At 38.5% G+C, this 23,227-nt stretch overlaps 1 protein-coding gene across 4 annotated transcripts in view; it reads left to right on the top strand.

Moving 5' to 3' along the window:
- Positions 1-23,227, top strand: part of KDM1A (lysine demethylase 1A) — a 58,764-nt gene that overhangs the window by 20,663 nt on the left and 14,874 nt on the right. For 3 of the 4 annotated variants that reach the window (XM_069803459.1, XM_069803458.1, XM_069803457.1), the window contains 12 exons: positions 200-281; positions 2,566-2,660; positions 8,954-9,096; positions 9,621-9,711; positions 10,458-10,592; positions 11,877-11,950; positions 12,631-12,742; positions 13,073-13,205; positions 13,710-13,897; positions 14,348-14,462; positions 19,009-19,136; positions 22,640-22,786. In XM_069803459.1, coding sequence (XP_069659560.1) covers positions 200-281; positions 2,566-2,660; positions 8,954-9,096; positions 9,621-9,711; positions 10,458-10,592; positions 11,877-11,950; positions 12,631-12,742; positions 13,073-13,205; positions 13,710-13,897; positions 14,348-14,462; positions 19,009-19,136; positions 22,640-22,786 — 1,443 coding nt within the window. The remainder of the gene's footprint in view (positions 1-199; positions 282-2,565; positions 2,661-8,953; positions 9,097-9,620; positions 9,712-10,457; positions 10,593-11,876; positions 11,951-12,630; positions 12,743-13,072; positions 13,206-13,709; positions 13,898-14,347; positions 14,463-19,008; positions 19,137-22,639; positions 22,787-23,227) is intronic. The other variant, XM_069803460.1, reaches the window with a different exon arrangement.

Below are 23,227 nucleotides of genomic sequence, written 5' to 3'. Positions count from 1 at the left end.
TCTTATTCCTTAACTTAGGCAAATTAATTGAGATCAAGTGTTCATTTGCAGAGATTCTTGGAAAAGTGTACATTCTATTTATTGAACCTTAGGATCAGAGAATACTTATACTACGTTCTGTAGAAGTTTCAGTGATTATGTTTAAGTAAGGTGTATTGCCCAATGTTACAGGAGGTTTAATATATTGTGCTTTTAAAAGGACCGAGTAGGAGGAAGAGTTGCTACCTTTCGCAAAGGGAACTATGTTGCTGATCTAGGAGCAATGGTGGTAACAGGACTTGGTGAGTTTTTCAGAATAAAAAGAAGCGGGGAGGAAAATTGTGGGGCAAGATGTTACAAATCTGAAACATTATGCTGTTTCCTTTCATGGCCAAAATAATTGGGTATTTTTAACTATTAAAAAGTAGACGTTCTAGTTCAGCCTCTTTGGTAGTTAGTATTTTTCATTAGTGAATCTTCAGAACAGATGGCAGCCTGCACTAAAAGCTGGGATTTTTGTTGGTGTCATAGTTCTCATTGGTCACTGAAGTCATACAGGTGCTTGTCACATTATCAAACTGTTGAAGATCCATTCTTTTGCTGGTTGCTTGTGCTTAGTGGAGTTCTTTGCTCTTTCCTTGGCATTCTGTCCTTTAGTGTGTCTGTTCCTCTGCCCAGTTCCTTTTAAAGGTGGTATCTGCATTGGGTTCACTGCATGTGCTGAGCAAGTTTTTCTAAAGCTGCTTTACCCAGCTGCCTGTGGCCTCTGAGCTCAGGTCCTTGGACTGAATTTCTTGGTACTCTTTTAGTTGTTCCCTTGGATCTTCCAAAGTATAACCATGAAACTGAACATGGAGAAGTAGGAATTTAGTGAGGGGATTAGTTGAGTAGCTAAGAGCAAAGTTAATAAGAGCAAATAAATAGCAAAGCTATAAGATGGGAGAGACCCCAAAGAGATAGAATATGTTTTTGCTTTTACACAGGAAAAAAAGGGAGGAGGGGGAATGAAGAACAGAGCCAATCTAAAGAGAAAGTCCTTCTTAGAGTCAGGATTTAAAACCCAAAAGTTCTTTTTCTAAGTGATTTCAGAAATAGTTGTAAAAATAACGGCAAACAAGCCGTATTTCTTCCTATTTAATGCTGGTTTATAGGATGGCATCAATTATTGATACTGGTTACTCTACTAAGAAGATGAGCACGTGTTTAGATTAGAATACCCTTCAGTAATGCAGTGAAATGATAAAATATTATAAAACCTGTAATAAAACCTAACTGATTTTTACTGACTGCCAAAACTTGGTGTCTGTCGTATTAGTCTTTATTAAATTGCATGCAGAAACTATTTCCAGACAGAGTATTGAAGTTGCACAGTCCTGGTAAAAGACATTTAAGGTTTCTTAGTGAAAGACTGTAATATTTTTTATATTTAATTCATCATGGGTGTTTCCTTTCCAAAAGAATCTACCCTTTGCCTTTAATGAGGCAGCATATGCTATGGAGAAAGAAAGATTCATGTAGTGAAGGAGATGGTTTGAAGGACATCCTTCATATTTTTGAATCTGGAAGAGATGTGAGGAGGAAAGACTACTAAAGGGGTTGAGCTTGTGGTTCAGGATGGTGAAAGAAGTTACAGGATCTTTTCTGATTTTGTTAGTAAACTGTGGAAGAACTAAAATTTTTAGTAGGTTGTTGAACTTAAAACATGAACTTATTTAGACCTACTTCAAAACACTCTTCTGCTTGTTCAGTCAAAGACAGGAAAGTATTAGGTGGCTGAACATCCCTCTCTATTTTGAACTAAAGCTCTGGGTTTGATTGGATTGCAGAATCAGAGAACATTGGGAAGCTAGAGCTGAAAATCTTTTCCCAAAGTTAATTTTGTGGAAGAAGCTCACGTTTCTTCTCTATGCCATTTCCCATTTGTGACCATTCTTTTCCTTTTGTCTGCTGTGCTTACAAGAGAGGCTTTAGTGTTTAGTGATTCTGGATGCTTAAAGTCAATGCTTTCTGCCTTTCTCATGTTTCTATGTGGAATCTCCTAGATTGTTTTCTAATCTGCTTAGTTACACATCTTCCAAGTACAGTTGGGGTACATGGTTCATCTTCATAGATTGTATTCACTAGAATCACTTGTTGGAGTTCCACTAAGTTTTTAGGGACTGAATTCTCTAGGTTCCATCTCCATGTCACCACACTTAGAAAAACTTCTGAAATTACTGTGCAGCTGTGGGAGCTTTCCTTGGCTTTTCAAACGCTCTGCTCGCAAATGTTTTGAAGATACATTTATGGCTATAAACTCTTAATCGTACTAAGGTTGCTGCCACCCTAGGACTCTGCTTTTATAATCAGCCCTTTTTACATACAGTCCTTTAACTGTTGGTGGGCAGGGTTTTTTTTTCATGACCTTGTTGCAAGAATTGCTGTGAAGAGTAGACCTTTGGCAGTGTTCTACTACTTCACTGGAATGCTTTTTTCACTGGAGTTGGTGTGTTTCGTCTCTGAAATAGCTTTAAATGTGGGATTTTTATTTAATTGCAGACAAACTTTGCAGGAGTACTGTTGTTAACTATACAATATGTTTTCCAGGAGGAAATCCCATGGCTGTGGTCAGCAAACAAGTGAATATGGAATTGGCTAAGATCAAACAAAAATGCCCACTTTATGAAGCAAATGGACAAGCTGTAAGTCTGATACTGTTTTCATGAGCCTTTTAGAAAGAAATAGTATCTCCAGTGTATTTGTCACCAGGCTATTGGTCTAGCAGGGGATAGCTTCTAGGAAGAGGGAGACGGAGTAATGAAAGTGTGTGTCCATTTTTAGGCAGTGTAGTAATATTCTAGCACATCTGCACCTATTCTTCTAAAACCTGTTCTTTCCACATGAGTTTTTAACTTCGAATTTCAGACTTTTTATGGAAGCTAAGTTCCCCTTTGATCTTCCCAAATTCATTACTGTTTTTCCTCAGGCAGTTGTCTGTCTAACTCCTCTTTGAAACAGTTGTCTGCTGTGCTGTTCTACTTACTTGTTACTTTTTAAAGGATTGACTAACCAATGTCAGCTGGTTGAATACATGCAACAGTTCAGAAATAATATTCTAGAGCTGGGATTCACAAAATTAATTAGCTTTATTTCTTTTCACTGTAGTGTCAAGGAGTGCTGTTAGAGATAAAAATGATAGATCCTAGTTTAGTCCTGAATCTCACACGTGTATTGACTGGAAGTGTTCCTACCTCCTGAAACTTAAAACATGGTACCAAGAGTAACTTCTGAAAGAAGAGACAGATGAGGATACTGAGCTGCTTGCTAGGGGCCTGAAAAAGTGATTCTTGGCACAAACGTGTTGTAACCTGGCACCTGCAGCTTCTCTTACTGCACACAAGTGAATAGGGTGTTAAAATGCCTCGACTGAGAGATGGGACACAGCTTGATGCAAGCAGAGAGAGAGTGTCGTTTTATTGTATATAACACTCGTTTATATAGAAAATTAGAAGATACGTTTTTTAAACTGATTGGTTATTATGTTCCAAAGTTCTTATCAGGGCGCGCTAATTGGTAGCTACTTAAACTTTAACAATTGGACTGTCAGCAACTAAGCTATTTTTGCAAAAGACTCTAAGTTCCAGCCCTTTATCAAGCATGACTCACGGGTCAGTAATTCTCCAACACATCGGCGCCTCTCTGTTTCCCTTATCAGGCCTCCCAAGGTTTATAGCCTACAAGTTCCAGCACATCCCCTTCTAACAACGGAGCTGTGCCTGCCATCCTGTCTGATTCCTTCAAATCTCTCCCCACATTATAATAAACTCAGGGAAAGCATTGTAGACAGTTCTAGCAGTCAGTCTGCTCTCATGTTGTGAAGCCAGTCCTTCATGTAACATGCTTGCCTCTGCACTGCTGTGTTCCCCCTCTCCCAGCTGTTTCAGCATCTGCCCAAGTAATGCTTCAGTATCTCACAGTGCGGCAGATGTATCCTTGTGCAATGTGAAGAGACTCCCTCTGTTAACACTACCCAATAAGACACACAGTTCAGCTACTTTGAACTTTATACCATGCTTTTATTGTCTCAGTAAGCACTGTGATGCCTGCAGCTTGCCCATGCAGCTTTTCTTTCTCTAGCCCACTCCTTTCTGTTCACGGTATGCAGCAACTAGATCACTTATTTCCAGGTAAGGCCCTCAGGCATATGCAGCTCCTGTGGTCCAGGACTTCTCTTGCTCATCAGATAGGCACTTACAGAAGAAGCCAGTGAGAATGGAGTGTTTGTCTGAAAAGGAATATTCCTTCCAATTACTCTGTAGTGTTTCCTGTACCGCATTTAAATGCTATTTATCCTAGGAGACACAGTCAGGGTGGAAACTGGCAGTGTGGCTGCATGCTGCCCAGCACTGGGGTAGGGAGGAATTGTTCAGTACAAAAAAGGTTCTTACTGCTCCTTTGGCTAGCCTGGTGGCCCAGGTAACATCACCACCTTGTGTTCGAAGGTGGTTGCTGCAGCAAGGAATTGCTGCTGTTTAGATGTGTGCATTTATTAGTGTAATGACAGGAAGGTTATGACACTAGTCATATTTTAAAAAGGCATGTCACAAAATTCATCGCCTTACCTGTTGCAAACAAAGCTTGATAGGTGTAACTGGATATATTTTCCAGACTGAATTTTATCACTTCCTTGTGTTGACTACATAATAAACCAGAATGCTTTTTCTTGGTTTAAAAATAAATAAATAAGATTGCCTCTGTGTGCTGCTTGTTTCCTAGCATGTCTGTTACATATAGCTTCTGGAACATTTGACTAAACTATCTAATTTGAAGCCATTTTAACTATGACAGATAATTAGGAAGAGAAGTTGTGGTGTGAGTAATGATGACCAATATTTTAATCTTCTACCACACAGATACCACAAATGCCAATATAATGTTGCTTATGTGACTTTCAATATCTGTGATCATTATCTCTGTATTGCCTGTAACTGATGACGATCTAAGCTGTGTTAAAGCTTGTTACTTCATATGATAAAGAGTAAGTAAATGAAAATGGAAGCTCTAAAAAGAAAATTTGAATTTGCTCACTCAGATGTGGTGCAGTTGTACCTTGAAAGCTGTGTGTTTTGACGTGTACTGCTTATGTTGTCTTTCTCTTCTTTAATATACTCCATGATGCTGCTTACACCAAGGCAGTTATTTTACTAATCCTTTCTTTTCCTTCTTTAATGTAGCCACACTTTTTCCTTTGATTATTAGCACTGCTAAAAATTAAATGCCTATTATCTGTTTCTGCAATGTTTTCACATCTTAGTACTTTGATTTTCACCCCACTGTATAAAGCTTATCCTGAAATAGCTGTCAGGCTACTTATGTTGTATTTCTTTCTGCTGCAATTGTTGAAAGGACACTGTCAAGGTACTACTTTATAAACAGTGAAAATGAAGTTTAGTTTAAGCTGAAATCACTTTCTACAGGATATGCTTCTTCCAAAGGTGCATTCACATTGGATTACTAATGAGTATTGGGCAAGTAATGTCTAAGTACCTTTTTTCAAAGCAAAAATTTTTCTCACTCTGCCCATAGAGAGTCTACTAACTTGATACTGTCCCTTTACATTTTCCTTTCAGCTTATCCCTGGGCCCAAGTCCATTCATTGCCCCACTCTTCCTCAAAACCTTTTCAATTTGTGTCTACCAGTAATAGGCAAGAGCACAACCTTTCTTGTCTCAAGTAAGAGTACTAATGTTCCATATCTCTCTCTCTGGCATTTTGGCAGACTTCATGGTACTTGACAGGAGGCAAGCTGTAGCTTTTAAATTAGCTAATTCCCTAGCCATCCTAGGAAGTATCAAAGATCTCACTGGAAAACAATATACATCAGATAATACTTCAGACATCTAAAGCAGGAATGCATCTAGAAGTCTAGGTACAAGTAATAATGGGATGTCCTTCATACCTTGGCTACTGTCTTGACAGCTTTCCATGTTTATACAAGTATTTTTAAATGGTTAACCATTCCTGCCAGTCTGTCTATGTCTTTTTCTCTGCTATCTGCATTTTACTGAAGAGGAAAGTACATAAGTTCTATACTGAGTATACATCCTCATTGTTAAGCTCTGCAGTGAAGTCATAAATCTCTTGCTGCGCGCAACTGTATGATGGCCCAAGATCGAGCAGTTCTATACCTTCAGTTACCACTCCTCTAAAGTGCAGTTATTATTTTAGTCTTTGCCGTGGTGTTACCTAATTAAGAAAGACTTCTCTCTGAAGAAGTGAAGATGGAGTCAATTTCTCGCATATAGGATGGGCTCTTAATGACTGCAAGTTTCAGATCCTTTATTTGTGAGTTGGTAAGTTGGTTTTCTCCAAAAAATTTACTGATACAGGAGTTCTGAATAGTCTTTGGGAAGTTCTACTGTCTGCACAGCTGCCTAAGCTTCTGAATAAGGCATTGATGTCAGCTGTGTAAAGGTAGGCAATGTAAATATCAAAATGTCATTTCTTTTCCCTTTCTTCATCCTAACTTCACATTGCTGGGAAGTGTGTATTTTGTAGTGCCATCTTCAGTTTGTTGTCCACCAGGATGCAGCTGATACCCAACAGTCAGTCCTCAGCCTGTCATGAGGCATGGGGGTATTCCGTCACAGTTTCAAGGCTTTGCCTTTGAACTTCATGAGGTTTTTGTCAGCCCGTTCCCCCAACTTGTTGAGATTACATTGAGAGGAGAAGAGATTGGGGAAGCTTGAGAGCAGACCTTACCCATAAAGTCTGAGGCAGAGAGGAATTTAGTGTTTTAGCCTTTTCCATATCCATTACCACTAGGTTCAGCAGCAGGCCTGCAGTCTGCATTATCCTTACTTTTTTGCTACTGCTGTGTATGTAGAGAGCCCTTCTTCTTGCCCTTGTAGGTCCAGCATCTCAGTTTCAACTCTGTCTTCAGGTTTTCTTAATGCCATCCCTGCATGCTTGGGCAATGCTTCTTCATTCATCGCAGCTGACTTGTGGTGTAATAACAGATGCTTAAGCTGGAACTTGGAAGATGAAGCTTAAATGATAAAAGTGATTCCCAGCAGTTTCTTGAAACTGGAGCTCTAATTTTAATTTTTCAACCCTCAGTCCTACACCTATTCATCCAGAAAAGATCTGAAATCTGATCATTCAGTGGAGTCTGCCCTGTGGCTCTCTTCAGTCTTAAGGCAGTGCTTAGTGGTAGCAAGTCCTCTGTTTTCAACTGAGACTTCTGCTGAGGATGTGTACCAAGTTTTGGCCCACCGAGACACGGCTTCTACTTAAGCCAGAAGCTGCGGCAGCATCCTGTTCATCCCCAGGGTCTTCTCTTCAGAGACAGAATCACTTATCCATGGATTGACTGTAAGGAAGTATCCTAGAAACCAAGTAATTTAGATCATGCCTTTTCATTTCCAGCTCTTCCTTCTTCATGATTAAAAAAAATTAAAAGGGCACAGCAGTACGTACCCATGTTGTTACCCACGTTGTTAAAGTAGATCCTAGTATTCAGGTGTAGTACAAGAATACAAAGGTTAAGTCAGCAGTGGGTGTATCACTGGAATGTGACAAAAAAGTTTGCATTTGGGAACTGCCATTTGAAGCTTTCCTTATACCTCTGCTATGTTCAGTAGCCTTGTTGAAGCTTTCTGGTACATATACGAAAATAGTCTCATAATTGTGAAATACATGTTCTATTTAGTATAAACCCCAAATCTTTTTGAATATAATAGGTAGAGATTACATTGTTATATAGCTACAGAGTTAACGCAATTGTTATCAAATGTGAGTGGCAGCAGCTACTGGAGAGGGTGGCATAGAAGAATCTTAAGTACAGATCTGGCTAAAGAGGAAATTTCAGCATGTAATTCTGAAGGGGAGCAGTATCAATCAGGGAAGGCAATAGAGGTCTTTGGGACAGATTTTCAATTTTTACACAAATGAATAAGCAGAAATGTAAGCATGCATCTGTATCTTGAAATTGTAGATTGGACAAGACTGGAGATAAGTATAGGGAAAGTTTGAAATATCCACATATATAGTTAAAAAAATATTAATTTATATATATGTGCTCTAGACATCATATAATCTGTGTCTTCTGTAGTGCTGTTGTGTATAATATTCCAGCCTGTGAGCTGACAGTATGTCAAAATTTTTATCATGTTTTAGAAGCACATGATCTTGAGAAATAAATAGTGGATATAGTATAGAATATAGTAGTGTCAAAAAAGAGATCATTCGTTTTGAGACCTAATAACCTTGAGTGATGGGAGAATTTCAGTAATAAGAAAAAAGGAGAACCTTGCACTCATTGCAGAGTAGGTGAGTCACTAATCTTTGGCAGCCATGGGCTGGGGGAGGTATCTTCATTCTTAAGATTCTCTCAAAAAAGTAGATCCATCAGAAATAGTGAAATTCATTTCATGATGCAGTAGGTCTCCAGGGAGACACTACCTGCAGAACAGTATGGGGTTCTAAGACATTTCACCACAAGAATAGTGGAAGAATCAACATCTTAGTATACGCAGTTGGAAAAGTTGGCTTGTTATGCTTATGATATGTACCCAGAAATAGAAGTATTAATTGTGAACCTCAGTGTTTCAGTCTGGGAAAATGCCAGACAAGAAAGATCTACAGAGCTAGAAGATAGCCATTGGCACAAGAGTAAGTGGCCAGCTGCAGAGTGGAAGAGGAATCCTAATTAGAGCAATGAGATACTGATATAACTTCCCAGTCAACACAGGGTATACTTGGAGTTAGGGGTGAATAACAGTTGAAAAAGAGCCATCAGATAGTTGTTGTGAATTTAGACTGCAGTAGAGAAGGTAATCTGTGTCATTGCTCTGGTTTCTTTTAAAATTTTCTATGTACTACTTGAATGTCTTGTCTCTGAGGCTTTGAGCTTTTGTGACCAGTATTTTTTCTTTTTTTTTTTTTTTTTTATGAATAGGTTATTAACAAGAAAGTTTGTTCTTTTGACTCCTAGGTTCCAAAAGAGAAAGATGAAATGGTGGAGCAAGAATTTAATCGTCTGCTGGAAGCCACATCCTACCTCAGTCACCAGCTGGATTTTAATGTTCTCAATAATAAGCCTGTCTCCCTAGGTCAGGCTCTGGAGGTTGTCATACAGTAAGTGACTTTTCTCTTCATGGTAGACTTTCCTATTTTGTGGAGAATTTTTCAAAAGACATCTGAAACAACTGTGATGCCCCTAGGGTAAGCATTACCCACTTCATACAACTGTTTGGTCTCTGCTGAGTTCTCATTTGTGTATGTGTTTCTTGTTTATTGAAGCAAAATATGCCAAAGATGGTTAAAGGAGCAAACATCTTCTCTTGAAAGCTTCCTGAAAATCACTGCTACAGCAACTGATAGTGGATAATTGACATACATACAGCCCACTTAGGCTACTTGAAAGCTAATGGCATTTGTAATATGCCTTTTAATAATAATAGGTAACTTCAGACTCACACTTTAGCTAGTCAGATATCCCTTATTTACAGAAACTTGTATTAATTTTGTAATTGCCATATGAGTATTTACTAAAATATCCCATGACGTGCTTTTATTGCATTACGCTAATTAGATTGTGATAATGAGTTTTCTCAATAATGTGAGGATTTTATGGTGAACTAACTACTTACGTTTTCCAGATTGCAGGAGAAGCATGTGAAGGATGAGCAGATTGAACACTGGAAAAAAATTGTGAAAACACAGGAGGAGTTGAAAGATCTTCTTAACAAGGTCAGATAATGACATTTAGAACAAAAGGATAGCATTGTGTTCCTCAGAAAGTGCCAAAATGAACAAAAACTTCCATGGAAAAATATCAGAAAGTTGCCATTAATGCTGTTCTTAAACATATCTGTTCATTTAAGACCTTTCTAGAAGCACTGTTATAACAAAGGAGTCTCCATTTTTGAGGAGGAGCACATAAGTGACTAGGCAGAAGACTGTAAAACGTAAATATGGGAAAAGAAAGGGAGAGGACAGACATGATAAACAGTGTTGTGTCATAGCTTCCTTGAGGGATGTTGATAATGACTGAGGCTTTTGGGGGGTTATTTTAAAATGTTTACTTTCTTTACCACAAATCTGATTTGTAGTGTAGAAACAGTGTTTTAGGCCTACTTAAATTAGTTTTGGTTGTGGTAGATGACATCTTTACATCTTCATGGAAGTTTCTCAAATTAAAAATGTCTGAGGATAGCTCTCATATCCTAAGTTATTTGCAAGATATTTTGTAAGAAATCAACGATGTTGGGTCTAAGCCATGTTGTTTTGGGGTTGGTGGTATTTATTGTGGTTTCTTGGAGGTAGAATTGCATATATATAAGTAACATCTGTCAAAACCTGGAAATCTCTTTGGTATAATGGCATAGTTTGAGATGAATATCCATTTTACACAGTAACATGCATGAAAACTATCTTCCCTTCTTCCCTCCCCTCCCCCCACCCCTTGCTCCCTTTTTCTACTCCACCTGAAAAAGATGGTGAATTTAAAAGAGAAGATTAAAGAACTTCATCAACAGTATAAGGAAGCATCAGAAGTGAAGCCACCTCGGGATATTACAGCAGAGTTTCTTGTGAAAAGCAAACACAGAGATCTGACTGCGCTTTGCAAGGTAAAGGATGACATACATACAGCACTTAAGTCAGTGGTTGCTGAGGACTTCAGCAGCCAGCCAAAATAAGCCAATATAAATGTTTCCACATCTCTCTGATCCAACACTCTCAAGAGAATGTGATTGATGGTAGCTCTGGGTTGTAATACTGATAACAGGGCTGCATTAACTACCTTTAGGTACCTGTCTTTCATGGCTTATGATGGAGAGTATTAACACGATGAAGGCTCAATTTTAGGTAGTAGTCTGTGCTGGCTCATGTCAGACAGGATTTAATGTTTTGAAGGCTAAATTTTAGATCACACTTGGTCTTTAGTTAGTACTGCTGGGTCTCACAATAGTCTGGAAATAAAATCTGCACTTGAAGAGAAATGCTCTTTTTCCAAGATAGAAAAGGTGATTTCCTGAATAAAAGACTTCTTTCTATCCAAAGATTATCATTACAGAGCTCTGTCCTGACAAGCAGAGTCAGTCCCCCTCTCTGGGTGTACGTTGATGTAGAAATATGCCTTAAAAAGGAAACCTTAAAAACTGTGCTTTCTCTGATAGTGAAAGACACCCTGCTAAACCAGGTCAGATAGACCTAAGGATCATTTTTCAGCGACTTGTGCAATAGAAGATACATACCTTTATTTGGAAGCTCAATGTTTTTATGTATACATAAGTAGTAGCTCTTCTATTTTGTCACCAATGAACAGCTTTGTGCTCCTGTTGCTATTGTTGGACACTCCAAATTATTCTGCCTTGAAGGAAAATGATTGTTGCCTTTATACCTAGTTCTACTAATATTTTTTAAAATAAAGGAAAAAAAACCAACAAACCCCAAACCTCTGAAAGGAGCTTGAATTAGATCATGTCTTTGCCTTTTGCATGACTGCTTCTGCTTTGGAAATCTCTGTTTGATATGAACTATAATCTTTCAAGAGAGAGAAGAATAGAAATAACATTTTGTCCAATATGAAAAAGCTCTCAGTACCATAGGAGCCCTTAAAATTGCAGGACTGTAATGGACCTGCATGTTCTTTAGATCTGAGTGTTTAAATTCCTGAAATATTAGTGTACTCATCTTTTCTGCAGTGTGGCATAGACTTCTATATATTCGAACAGCAGAAGGGCAAAATATGCTGGATTAAATGTTGAAAAAATAAAGAACTTGATTTAGATTCCACTAAAACCATGAATCTTCCACTGATTTCTCTTGAGGTTAGGTCTAGTCTGATGCTACATGATGTCTTTAAGTCCTTTTTGTAAACTGATTTTAATGCTAGCTTTAAATCTTATTAGGAGTATGATGAATTGGCAGAAACACAAGGAAAGCTGGAAGAGAAGTTACAAGAACTTGAAGCCAATCCACCAAGGTAAAGATACAAACTATAAAAATAAATACTCAGGAAAGCAGGTTTTTTACTACTTTTCACTTAGTTTCAAAAATGCTATGGTATGCTTTGTTTTAATTATGGTAACTCAAGGGGTTAGGAAGGTACAAACATGAAGTTTGAGTTCCTTCAGCTTTAAACTAATCTTCCTCATTTTTAGAGGTGACTCGGACAAAAAAGGTGGTTCTTAGCTAGGGTGCATTTCAGTAGAAATCCTTACTGTAATTAGTGCCTGATCTCAGGAAGCCTTTGAGATTTTAAATTCCCATCACTAATGATAGCATACCAATCCTGCTTATTTTGGCAGAATATTATTATTTTGTGCTCTATGTGATTACACTAGGTTTTTAGTTGTTGTCTTTATACATGCTACTTAAGCCATTATTTATGTAACTTTTTTATTTCTAAAGTTAAGTTTCTAGCTTCACTTAGAATATTTTACATGTACTCTACTTTGAAAATGTGAATTTGCTGGGCTTTGATGCTCAGCTTTCATGAAGGAGGTCCAACTCCTTGAAACAGAATCTGCTTGTGTTCTTTTTTTATTTTTCCACTAAGGAGGGACTCAAAAAAGACTGTGAATAAATTTTTCAAAAGCAATGTATTTGCAACATCATACTCCAGCAAACTAAATGTCTTTGTATTATGTTTGTTTTTTCTAGTGATGTTTATCTGTCATCAAGAGACAGGCAAATACTTGACTGGCATTTTGCAAACCTAGAATTTGCTAATGCTACACCCCTGTCTACGCTTTCACTGAAGCACTGGGACCAGGTAGCTAATTAATGTATTCATTCAGCAGTACACTAAAAACTTAAGCTATATTTACTTCATTCTCATGGAAGCTTCTCTATGTTAATAACTTCTAAACACTGAAGTGCTGTCAGCTTTTTGTTAGTGCCAAAACAATCTAATAATACTGTCTACTGAAAGTTCCTATACTTACTACTTGACTAATTAACAGAAAGATTGTCAAATTTATTCAACTCTTTGAAAAAAGGTTTTAGAAAAAAGTTTTGCCATTGTGTAGATTTGCTGATTATTTTCTATTGAATTATGTGATTTCATTATAAATGCATGCTTTTTATGCATCTTTTGTTGTAGGATGATGACTTTGAATTCACAGGCAGTCACTTGACTGTGAGGAATGGATATTCCTGTGTGCCTGTAGCCTTGGCAGAAGGGCTAGATATTAAATTAAACACAGCAGTTCGACAGGTTCGCTATACAGCATCAGGTAAATGAAGCCACCTCCTCCGGAAAACTGCTCTGAGGGAGTATGATCATAGAAATTAGGTTTAAGTGCTTCTGGAAGCAGATGTGAAGATTGATCTCGTAAAAACCCTCCCATTATATGTTTTGGGTTAGATAAACAGCCACACTTCTTACTGTGATTAATTGTGTAGGAAACTGTCAACTGGGAGAGCAACTCAATGAGAGGCTCACTCTACTTGCTCTATTTATGCATATATTTAAATATCATTCACTGTCCTAAATGAACCTTTAGGCTTATCCCAGTATGGCCATTTTCAGATGCTGTGTAAATTACACTTTCTGGAATTGAGCTATGTGGCCAGTAACATTCACTTGCCTACAAGTTAAGTAAATGTTAGTGTAAAGTTGTCTCGATAAACAAAATGTTTTCTGATGTGGATATGTTTTATGGTAGTTTGTTTAATATTTAATCTAATGCTCTTGCCTCCTGGCCTATTAAATGATTGGTTTTCTCTCCCCTTTCCAGGCTGTGAAGTGATAGCTGTAAATACCCGATCTACTAGCCAGACTTTCATTTACAAATGTGATGCTGTGCTGTGTACTCTTCCCTTGGGAGTATTGAAACAGCAGCCTCCAGCAGTACAGTTTGTGCCGCCTCTTCCTGAGTGGAAAACTTCTGCAGTGCAGCGTATGGGATTTGGCAACCTTAACAAGGTGACTTGGTCTTTGAGGGAACTGCAGCAGACCAGGGTTTGCAATAGGTAGAATCTGAAATGTCTATGGAAAATGTTTGGTGGATGAGAGGAAGAACGTTTTTTCCACTGCTGTTTTGCTAGATTTTGATGCTGAAAATTATCTGAAGAACTGTAAGGACCTCTTCTCTATTTCCCACACAATTTTTAAATAGTTAAATTTCAGAAGTAGATTGACTCAATATGTCTGCTGTAGCTTGTTAACCAGCAAATTTGTAAACTGTGAGGGCACACTAACCTATGGAAGGCAGTGTAGGTATACACCTTTATGTATTATGTATATGCAGTATATATTCACCAGATTTTCCATTCTTGACCTTTCCAGTGATAAACACCAATGAGTGTAATTGTCTCTATTTTTGTTTTTATTGTGTGTGCTTCCTAAGTCTTGATTTTTTTTTTTTGTTTCTAGGTTGTGTTGTGTTTTGATCGTGTCTTCTGGGATCCAAGTGTCAATTTGTTTGGTCATGTTGGTAGCACTACTGCAAGCAGAGGAGAACTTTTCCTGTTTTGGAACCTGTACAAAGGTAGCTGTGGTGCATGTCTACTTTCGCCAGTGTGTCATTTGTGTAGTTTCAGATCCAGAAAAGAGCACTTTTTATGATGCTGTGAGTGTTCACATATGGATTTGATAAGAAGATAGTATTTGTAGGAAGACAAATGGAAGCAGAGAGCAGCACTGACTTGTAAACAATTCTGTAGTAAATTAGGGCAGGACATGGATGAGTATGGGTTTACCAATGCTGAATTGGAGGCTATGTCTGTTAAATTGTGTTGCTACCTATCTACCGTAACACTTACAGTTTTATTGGCTACTTTATTGTCTTGCACATTGAAGTTGTTCTGTGACTTACTCAGTATTATCTTGGTTGCTTCTTTTAACCATCTATTTAATTGCCACTGGTATTCTGAAAAAATTAACTTTTTTGATTTTTATTGTGCTGTATTAAGGAAAAAAACCCCAAACCTCATCTAACATGTTTATATAGTATTTAAAAAATACAGCAAATAATGTGCATTCTGTTTGCTGAAGAGCAGTGTTGTCTTAATTCAGTATCTACTTTGTCAGGAGGATGTACTGAGTTCTTCAAGAAAAGGGTGATTTGCCTCTGCAGCTTTTCTGAATTAAAAGCCACTTCTTAGTTCATAAGTCTCTTTGAAATCGAGTTTCTCTCTGGCCACTTAAAATATTGTTTGAGCTCTTCCCCTCTTTTACTAAGCTTCTCATGCAGATGGGACTGGCATCCAATTTAGTCTTAGTTTTGAAAACCTCAGCTTCCTGGATGTTTTTCAATTTCAACTGATAGTTTGAAGCCAGGCTGGGACTGAGTCTAATCTAGGATGGGACTGTCTATCTAATCTAGGATGATTCGATAACTGTAGATGAGCCCCTTTGTCTGTGACCTCTAGTCCTTTCTGGTACAGGTGACTTTGCTGCCCAGGATTTCAAACTTAAGTGGCTAGGATCTAACCAAGATAAACTACATTTTTTTCAGATGTAAGGGGTGCTGTTGACTTGTGTATTCTCTTACATGTCTGACTTGCAGAACTCAATGCTTGTATGTTATCCTGCTTTGATTTCTCAGGGGGGTGCAGTGCAGCCTTTACAGAGTATTGAACACTCAGATGTCAGTGGAGCAGACTAGAGGCTTTGTGATAGCTCCATTCCTCTTGCTGAGCGTTACCTTTCCAGCTTGATGAGCTGCAGGCCCATCCATATGGTTAAGATGCAGTCTGCCCTGGAGGAAAGGCAAGCTAGCTGCAGTGGATCCAATTTGTTGAATGGATGACTGTTTACTGTTTTGAGCAGCAAAGCGGCTGTGACTTACAGACCATGAGTCTCAGACTGACAGATGATTTTAGAACTCCTCTTTAGAAAATGCTTAAGTAGGCAAAAGGTTTTGCTCTGCCTGTTTCTACAGCTGGACTTTGCCATTAGTAGTTTTTTTTATCTGCAGCTGGTGTCTGTGACAAGAGGTTGTCAGAAGATATTTTTCAGTAAGCGTACTGTTTTTGTTCACTGCCATACTAAAAGCAAAGGTGTATATACAGTGAGCACTATTAAATGAGTTATTTTTCTTTCAGATGACTGTTTAAAGTACCACGGGTTTTTCTTCCAGCCTGTCACGGGCAGGACAGGTTTTTCTTTTAACTGGAGAAAATTGCTGCACAAGGAACCTGCCTTTCTAGGCTATTTAATTGTTACAATGTTTGGTAAGACTTGACTGGAGAGATACAAGCAATGAGCCATGGATAATAAGGCTGTTTATGTATCTGCTTTTGTGGCTTTAAGATGGCTGTGTTACATACTTAACAAGTAGTGATGGGGTTTTGGTTTACATTGAAAGACAATCTCGCATACAAAGGTTTTGCTGCTAGATGCAAAACCTTCTTTCTCATGAAAATAGGCAGAGCACATAGAAATAAAGTAGAAATGCAATAAAATCGTATGCTAAAGCATAAGTCAGATGGCTGAAATAGAAGAAAATCAATTACCATTTCTTGTGGATAGTTAGGTGGCAGTTAACATGATTGCACTGTGAAATACTAAAGCAGACCTGACTGAACTTGTAAAGCTGTTATTCTGTCATATTCTGTATTTCTGTAGCCATAGCACTTTGGGCAGAGACCATTTAAACTGAACAGATCAGAGAACAATTATTAATCCAGAAACAAAAAAAACCAAAAGTATCACAGCACATGCTGTATTAGCTCTGTGAAAGTTCTTTAAAGGTCTTGTGTTGGCAGGGACCAACTGGCCTCTGAGAAGGGTTTAAAGATAGGTGGGTGAATGCAGTGAAACTCAGATGAAAAGACTGCATGTGTTTGTACTGCTGTTGGGTGACCTGTTGTACCTCAGACAGGAATCCTCCCTGTGGTTTAAGTCTAGTTCAGATGATGACTGCTGAGAAAACCTGTAGCCTCAGGAACGCTATACATGTCCCAGAGCAGCTGCCCTGAGCTGTTGGTGCCTCTTGCTCTGCAATGCTATTGGATTATTGTTGTAGCCTTGTAGACACACTTTAGGATGGAGAGACTCCATCAGCACAGGGCAGAGGAACTCATGGCAGAAACACTCAGTGTTTTCTGGAAGTCCAATGACATTTCAGTCTCTCTTTTCTTGCCTAGCTCTTCTGTTTTTCCTAGAGATGTGATGAAAAAGATGAGGCCCTTTCTCTGTCATAGTTTTGTGGCTACTCTCTGATCTCTGGCTAAACCACATTCTCTGCTTGCTGTTTGGTATCAAGGCTCAGTAAACATCACTGCCTCGAGAATTTTTTTGTGGTGTAGTGACACATGCTTATCATGCAAGAAGCTTTTCTGAGCAGCACTTTGATATTTGCATAGCAAAATAGTCACTGTTCTGCTACAACCTTCTGGCTTTCTCTTACAGTTCTGAATTAATCCAGGTGACTGAATAGCAACATTTTCGGGTCTGGATAAATGCTTATAGAACAGGGTCTCATGCCTGGAAAGCGGGATTTCCATAAAAATATTTTGGGGTTGTCTGAATACAAGTTACCATGAACAAATTCACTGGAAGCTGCATTTTTAATATGTAGTTGTTCCATCAAGAAAAAATACGTTGACAGTAATTGCTGGAAAGTTCAGGGATCTCATTGTGTCAAGGATGGCAAACTAGGAAAAACTTTGCTGCTGAAATGACAAAAAAAAATTCCCCAATGCCTGTGGATGATAGGAGACCAGTTTTTTGTTCTTTCCTTCAATTGTTTAAAAGACTAGGCTTAATCTTTCAGAAAATGGAGTTTAACTAGAGGAGCAATCCTGTAACTTTTTTGTCTAATAAACTCTTTCTAGTCCCAGAGGTCCTGTGTATTGAAGTGTCTTAATTGTATCTTGCGTAGTGTAATTATCTTTGTAGTTGTAACATCCTTACTAGTCTAACTTCTTCAGAATTTCAAAGACTTTTGTTTTTAACCAGAATATATTACTGGGTCTTCCAGCCTGTGTATTGCAACTGAACTTTAGCCAGTTTTCTTTAAAGAGCAGTAACTCGCTGGGAATGTATACCAGGAGATCTCCATATATACCAGGATATAAGGAATTCACTAATCATTTTGGAAATCTGTACAAAAGTTAAAGCCAAATTTTTAACAAGGACTGTATTTCCCGTTTCAATATGCTTCACATCTGTTTCTAGCTGTAGTATTTCCCTTGCTGAATTTAGGAATTCATAAATATCTCCAGGAGGAGAAAGATAACTGAGAGAGTTTTCATTAAGTAACCATGCTTGGATCTATGAGTCACTTCTTGAAATGCATGTTTCTTGTCATTGGGTTATTTTGGTAGCTCTTCGATACTTATCTAAGTTTTCCCTTGAATTTGTGGCTACCACAAATGTATGCTTAGTCTTACCATAGCTGGTCAGAGGTAAAATGACCTCATCTATTTGTTTGTAGATTGTATAGTCACATTAACACTCTTCACCACAGCATCACATGGACAGCTGAGTTACTTGATATCTGTCCATTTGAATTCTGAGTTCTTCTTAGAATCACTGCTTTTCTTGATACTGTTCTACTGTTCATAGTTTCCACTCCATTGAGATTATTTAATGTGAATGTGCATTGGTAACAAAGAAATCTAGATACTTTATATGATTGAAGTACCTATACAGGTAACTTAACTGCTATGCTGATGTTAATTGTACCTAAATTAGATGGTTTGGAAGGTATTAAGTTCCCTTAAATGTAGCACAGATGACTGTTAAATCCCGGTGGAAACTCCTATGTCAAACAAGTGATGTCTTCACTAAAGAAAACCTTTCCTCTCTTCTGCACGCTGTACTTCCTAATGTGCGTATTTAATTTTTAATACATCAGTTCTCTTGACAATTCTAAATAGTACCATAGCATATATTAATTCATTTTCCTTTTCGTAATTCAACATGATGGTGGAAGATTTAGGACTACTTTTGTTGGGTTTGTTTAGTTTTTAACCTCATGACTTAGCTGCAGGTCCATGCCTATTCAATTCCAACTTGCCTGATTAAAATGTTCAATTTCAATAATTCAGTTGTTTTTTTTCCTCTCCTTCCCCCCGCCCTCTCAGCACCAATTTTGTTGGCCTTGGTAGCAGGAGAAGCAGCAGGGATCATGGAAAATATCAGCGATGATGTCATTGTTGGACGGTGCCTTGCCATCCTCAAAGGCATATTTGGTAGCAGTGCTGTGCCACAGGTTAGTACAGACAGTGTCTTTGGGTAACTTCTCTGCATTTCAGAATGTACTACAATTCTCAGTAGCTTTGCTGCAGTATTGAACTGTTTGGTATATGGTATATGTACCACCTTTTGGTTGTTCAGGGGTTTTGGGGAGGAGGGGCTGTTTGTGGGTTTGGGTTTTTTTGGCGGTTAGGGCTTTTCTTTGTTTGGGGTGGGGGGGTGGGTTTTTTTTTCTTGAGAAGATTGTTTTAGACTGAGTAAGACTCTAACTTTTCCAGAGCATCCAACACTTCAGTAAATTTTCTACCTTTTACATTTCTGGCGTTACAGCAGAGTTGTCCGTGGCTAGTGACAACACTGCTTAGATACTCCCTGCCATGTTCTGCACCTTCTCTAAAGTACAGTAAAGCTCTTGACCAGTGAATTCTGCAGAGAAACAGGTTTGGCTGGAAAATGGCCGAAGGGGAAGGAAGGGAGTAAAGGCAATCTTTCATCTGGATCAGTTCCTTGTGCAGCTAGCCAACAGTTATTTAGGCACAATAAGTGTAAAAGGAATGGTTAGTGAAGGCGGAGTTTGGAAAATAGTTAATATTACTCAAAAGAAGCTTGGGTACTTAGGACATTGATTTGAAAAGTCCGTTCAACACACAGTGTGTGTGACTTAGTTGAATACTTGGTCTGTTGTCCTAACAGGCAGCAGTTCTTACAAATGGCATTGGTTGTAAATAAATAGCTCTCCTCCACTGGGATTTCTATATAGTAAAGTAATGAAAAAATACATGGTAACTTTAATACACCAGTCTTCTCTGAGCATTTGGCCATGTGTAAATTGGACTGTTTACTTGCTTGGTATTTCATGTGAGGAACAGATTCACTTTGTTGTCTTTATTGTAGAGTAGTTGTAGAGCTCTTCTTGAACATGGCCTTATAATCCCCAGTATTTTACTTCTTTCTATGTGATGGACAAATCCTCACAGCTGACTGTAAGCATGGATTTTTAGTTAATGAGTGGATCTCATATTTTGGAAACGCTCAATCAGTTGAATTTTATGTCTCAGACTGGAGAACACAAAAGAAGGAAACCCCAGGCTTGCCTTTCTGATAAATCCACAGCTCCTTCTCTGAAGTCCCAGAAGACAATTTCACTTCCTAATGAGATCTCTCTTTGAGAGGAGCTTTGAGACTTTTCTGTCTACAGGTGCTGTAGAAATCACTCTACAGTGAACCAAGAGCAAAGTGTTTTACTGCAGCTGCTTTCTAGTAGGATTTTCAAGTGAAAAAACCCACACACTAGCAAATTGCAGAATCTTGAGAAATATGGATTCTACTGTCGATAAACATCAAATTTAGAGAACTCCATGAACTTCTAAAATATTTCAGTGCATTAACTGATAACTCTGTTACAGAATGACTCCATATCTGATCAGTCTTTCAAAGGAGAATGCAGTTTCGGTTGTGATAAGTGAGATCTCTGAGTCTCTGTTTTAACATATTCACAGTTCAGGTGCTTATGTACTATGAGCACTTGATAATGGAGAGATTTGCTGGAGGCTGTCTTCTGGACAGCCATTCATCAGTCTGGATAAACAGCACTCTCATCTGTTGTATTGGATGAACAACTATATATGAAGCAGAGCTTGCTGTGCAAGTGCAGTTCCTCATATCTGTCCAAAACAGGGAAGCAGAAAAATTTTGTTTAAAGTAACACTTCATTGGAATGTGAGCCATCCTCCTCGTTCCTGTGCTGCTTAGTACTGTCTTATTTTGTCTTTCTGGTTTGGTTTTCATTTCCCAAAGACAGATAGAACCATTTTTTCCCTCTGCTGTTCTTCAACACATGGAAGCTTTCTCAACCTGCTGTGCAGCTAACCTCTGCAAGCTTCATGTCCTCTGTAGAGTAGGATTCAAATTTTGTACCACTTCTGTTGTAGTACATGTTTTATCCTCCAACCATCCTTCTTCCTGTTCACAGGGAATCCTAATTATAGCATTTGCTTGTCAGTCTGAAAATAAAAGTTGACTCATACCCATACATGGGTGTGTGGGCACATGAACACCACAGTTGCTGTTTGGACTGGTGCAGTTTGGATTGGGGAACCGGTACTTTTGTATTCTGCTCTACAATTGTGCCTGGATTAGCCATACTTTCAAAACTACCTCAGTGAAGTAAAATTTCTGTCTGGCTTTATTCCCTGTTAGATTGCAATGCTTCATGTGTTTACTAGAGAGAATTAAGAATTTTATGAAATGGCTCAAAGTTTTCTTTGCCAGACATATATGTGGTAACATACAGTGCCATCACAGTGGTCTCCATCCAACAAGGAGGGAAATGTGAGGTTGCTTTTTTCTCAAGAAGCAGTCAGTATATGAGGGCTGGCTTATCACTCAAGTTTCTTACCTTTTGGATAAAAAAGCGCTGAAAATTGCGGTGAAGAATTTTCTCAAGTCATCAGACCCTATTGGAAAATGTGGTCTCCAGCCCCCAGTGGTGTCTTATACCTTGGAACGTGGCCCCAGTCCTCTGTGGCCTTTCCACAGACTCAGCAGAAGGCATCAGATATAGTCCAGCTGAGGCCAGCCTCGGAGATCATCTCAGATCTGTTGGTGTTGAGTCCAGGAGACTTCTCTTGCCATGATGTGATATGATGCCTGCTGGATTGCTTTCTGGATAACGTCCTCACTAGATAGAGCCTCCTTCTCTTCCTTTGTGGGAAGTTCTGTTCAAGTATAAACAATTCCATGAAATACCTTCATGGCCAAGGAGAGGAGATGAGCTTCCTGTCTTGATGTTTGCATTTTTACAGGGTATGATTCCTGTTAAAACTCAGTTACACATTTACACATTTGGACAGAGTCTGGGCTATTTTAAGACTCACACCCACCACTTCTCAGTGTTATGTCTGCAAGGTTAGGAAGATGTCCCATTTTCTCTTGACTGCTGTTATGCCTTAGAGTGATACTGGTTTGAGTCCTGGTGATGCTCTCACTGTTGCATCTTTCAGTGGAATATCTTTCATCGTGACCATTACCTTGGCAAACCAGATGGATTGGAGAAATATAGGTGTTTGTGTAGGTACCCTTCATGCAGTCATTTTCCCTGGTGAGTTACAGAGCTTATATAGGCCTATGTCATAGTCAAATCAAGAGATTCAGATGAGCTGTGGCTGAAAGAAAGTAAAGGAGTAGGAAGTGTGCATTGTCATTATGTTGATAATAAGAGAAGAAACAGAGCAAACACTACACAGTGTGCATGTACAGCTGACTACAAAGTCTGAGTTCTGATCCAGAAGCTATGTGCAGTAGGTTCTGGTAATATATTGGAAAGAATTAAGGTATTGCCACCAGCGACAAGTTATTTACCTTAGTATGTGTTATCATGGAATATAAACTGGGAGTTCCACCATTAATGTTAGCCTAAGGACTTTGTGTCTTTTATTCTTGCAATTTGCATCTTTTGTATTTTGTACTAATTGTAGAAATTGCACTGTGTCAACAACTGAAGTTTCTGTCTTGTCTCAGCCTAAAGAGACTGTGGTGTCCCGCTGGCGTGCTGACCCATGGGCCCGGGGATCGTACTCCTATGTAGCAGCTGGATCTTCTGGAAATGACTATGATTTGATGGCTCAGCCAATTACTCCAGGGCCAGCCATTCCAGGTGCTCCTCAGGTGAGAGATGTCCCAACTCCTTTTTAGAAAAACCTCAAAACAGGATGATTTTTCCAAGTAATTTGCATACAGATCTAAACACAAGTTTAGATAACTTGCATCTTCTGATGAATGATTAGAACCTGTAATATAATTCTGTTTTCCATCCATGAATTCTGCCTTCCCAGGTTTCATGTAATTTGTTTACTAGGAAAAGAGCGTTTTTATTCAGAAAGTCAATTTGGTAATGTCTGAACAGAGTATTATAATATTAGGCATTTACTGTGTTTCATACTCCATATTTATGTTGTCTATCACCATATTTAAGTGAGTTGTAGTGATTTGAAGGAGGGTGAAGGCCAGAGTGAGAGGAATAGGAATCAAAAGGTCTCTCCCAAATTGGGAACAAAGTCATCTCCAGTTCACTTTGAGAGGATGAAGTTTTGAAAGCAATAGCCATTC

Source organism: Haliaeetus albicilla, chromosome 16, assembly GCF_947461875.1.
Source record: "Haliaeetus albicilla chromosome 16, bHalAlb1.1, whole genome shotgun sequence".
Lineage (NCBI taxonomy): Eukaryota > Metazoa > Chordata > Aves > Accipitriformes > Accipitridae > Haliaeetus > Haliaeetus albicilla.
This window is presented reverse-complemented; position numbering and strand designations above follow the sequence as displayed.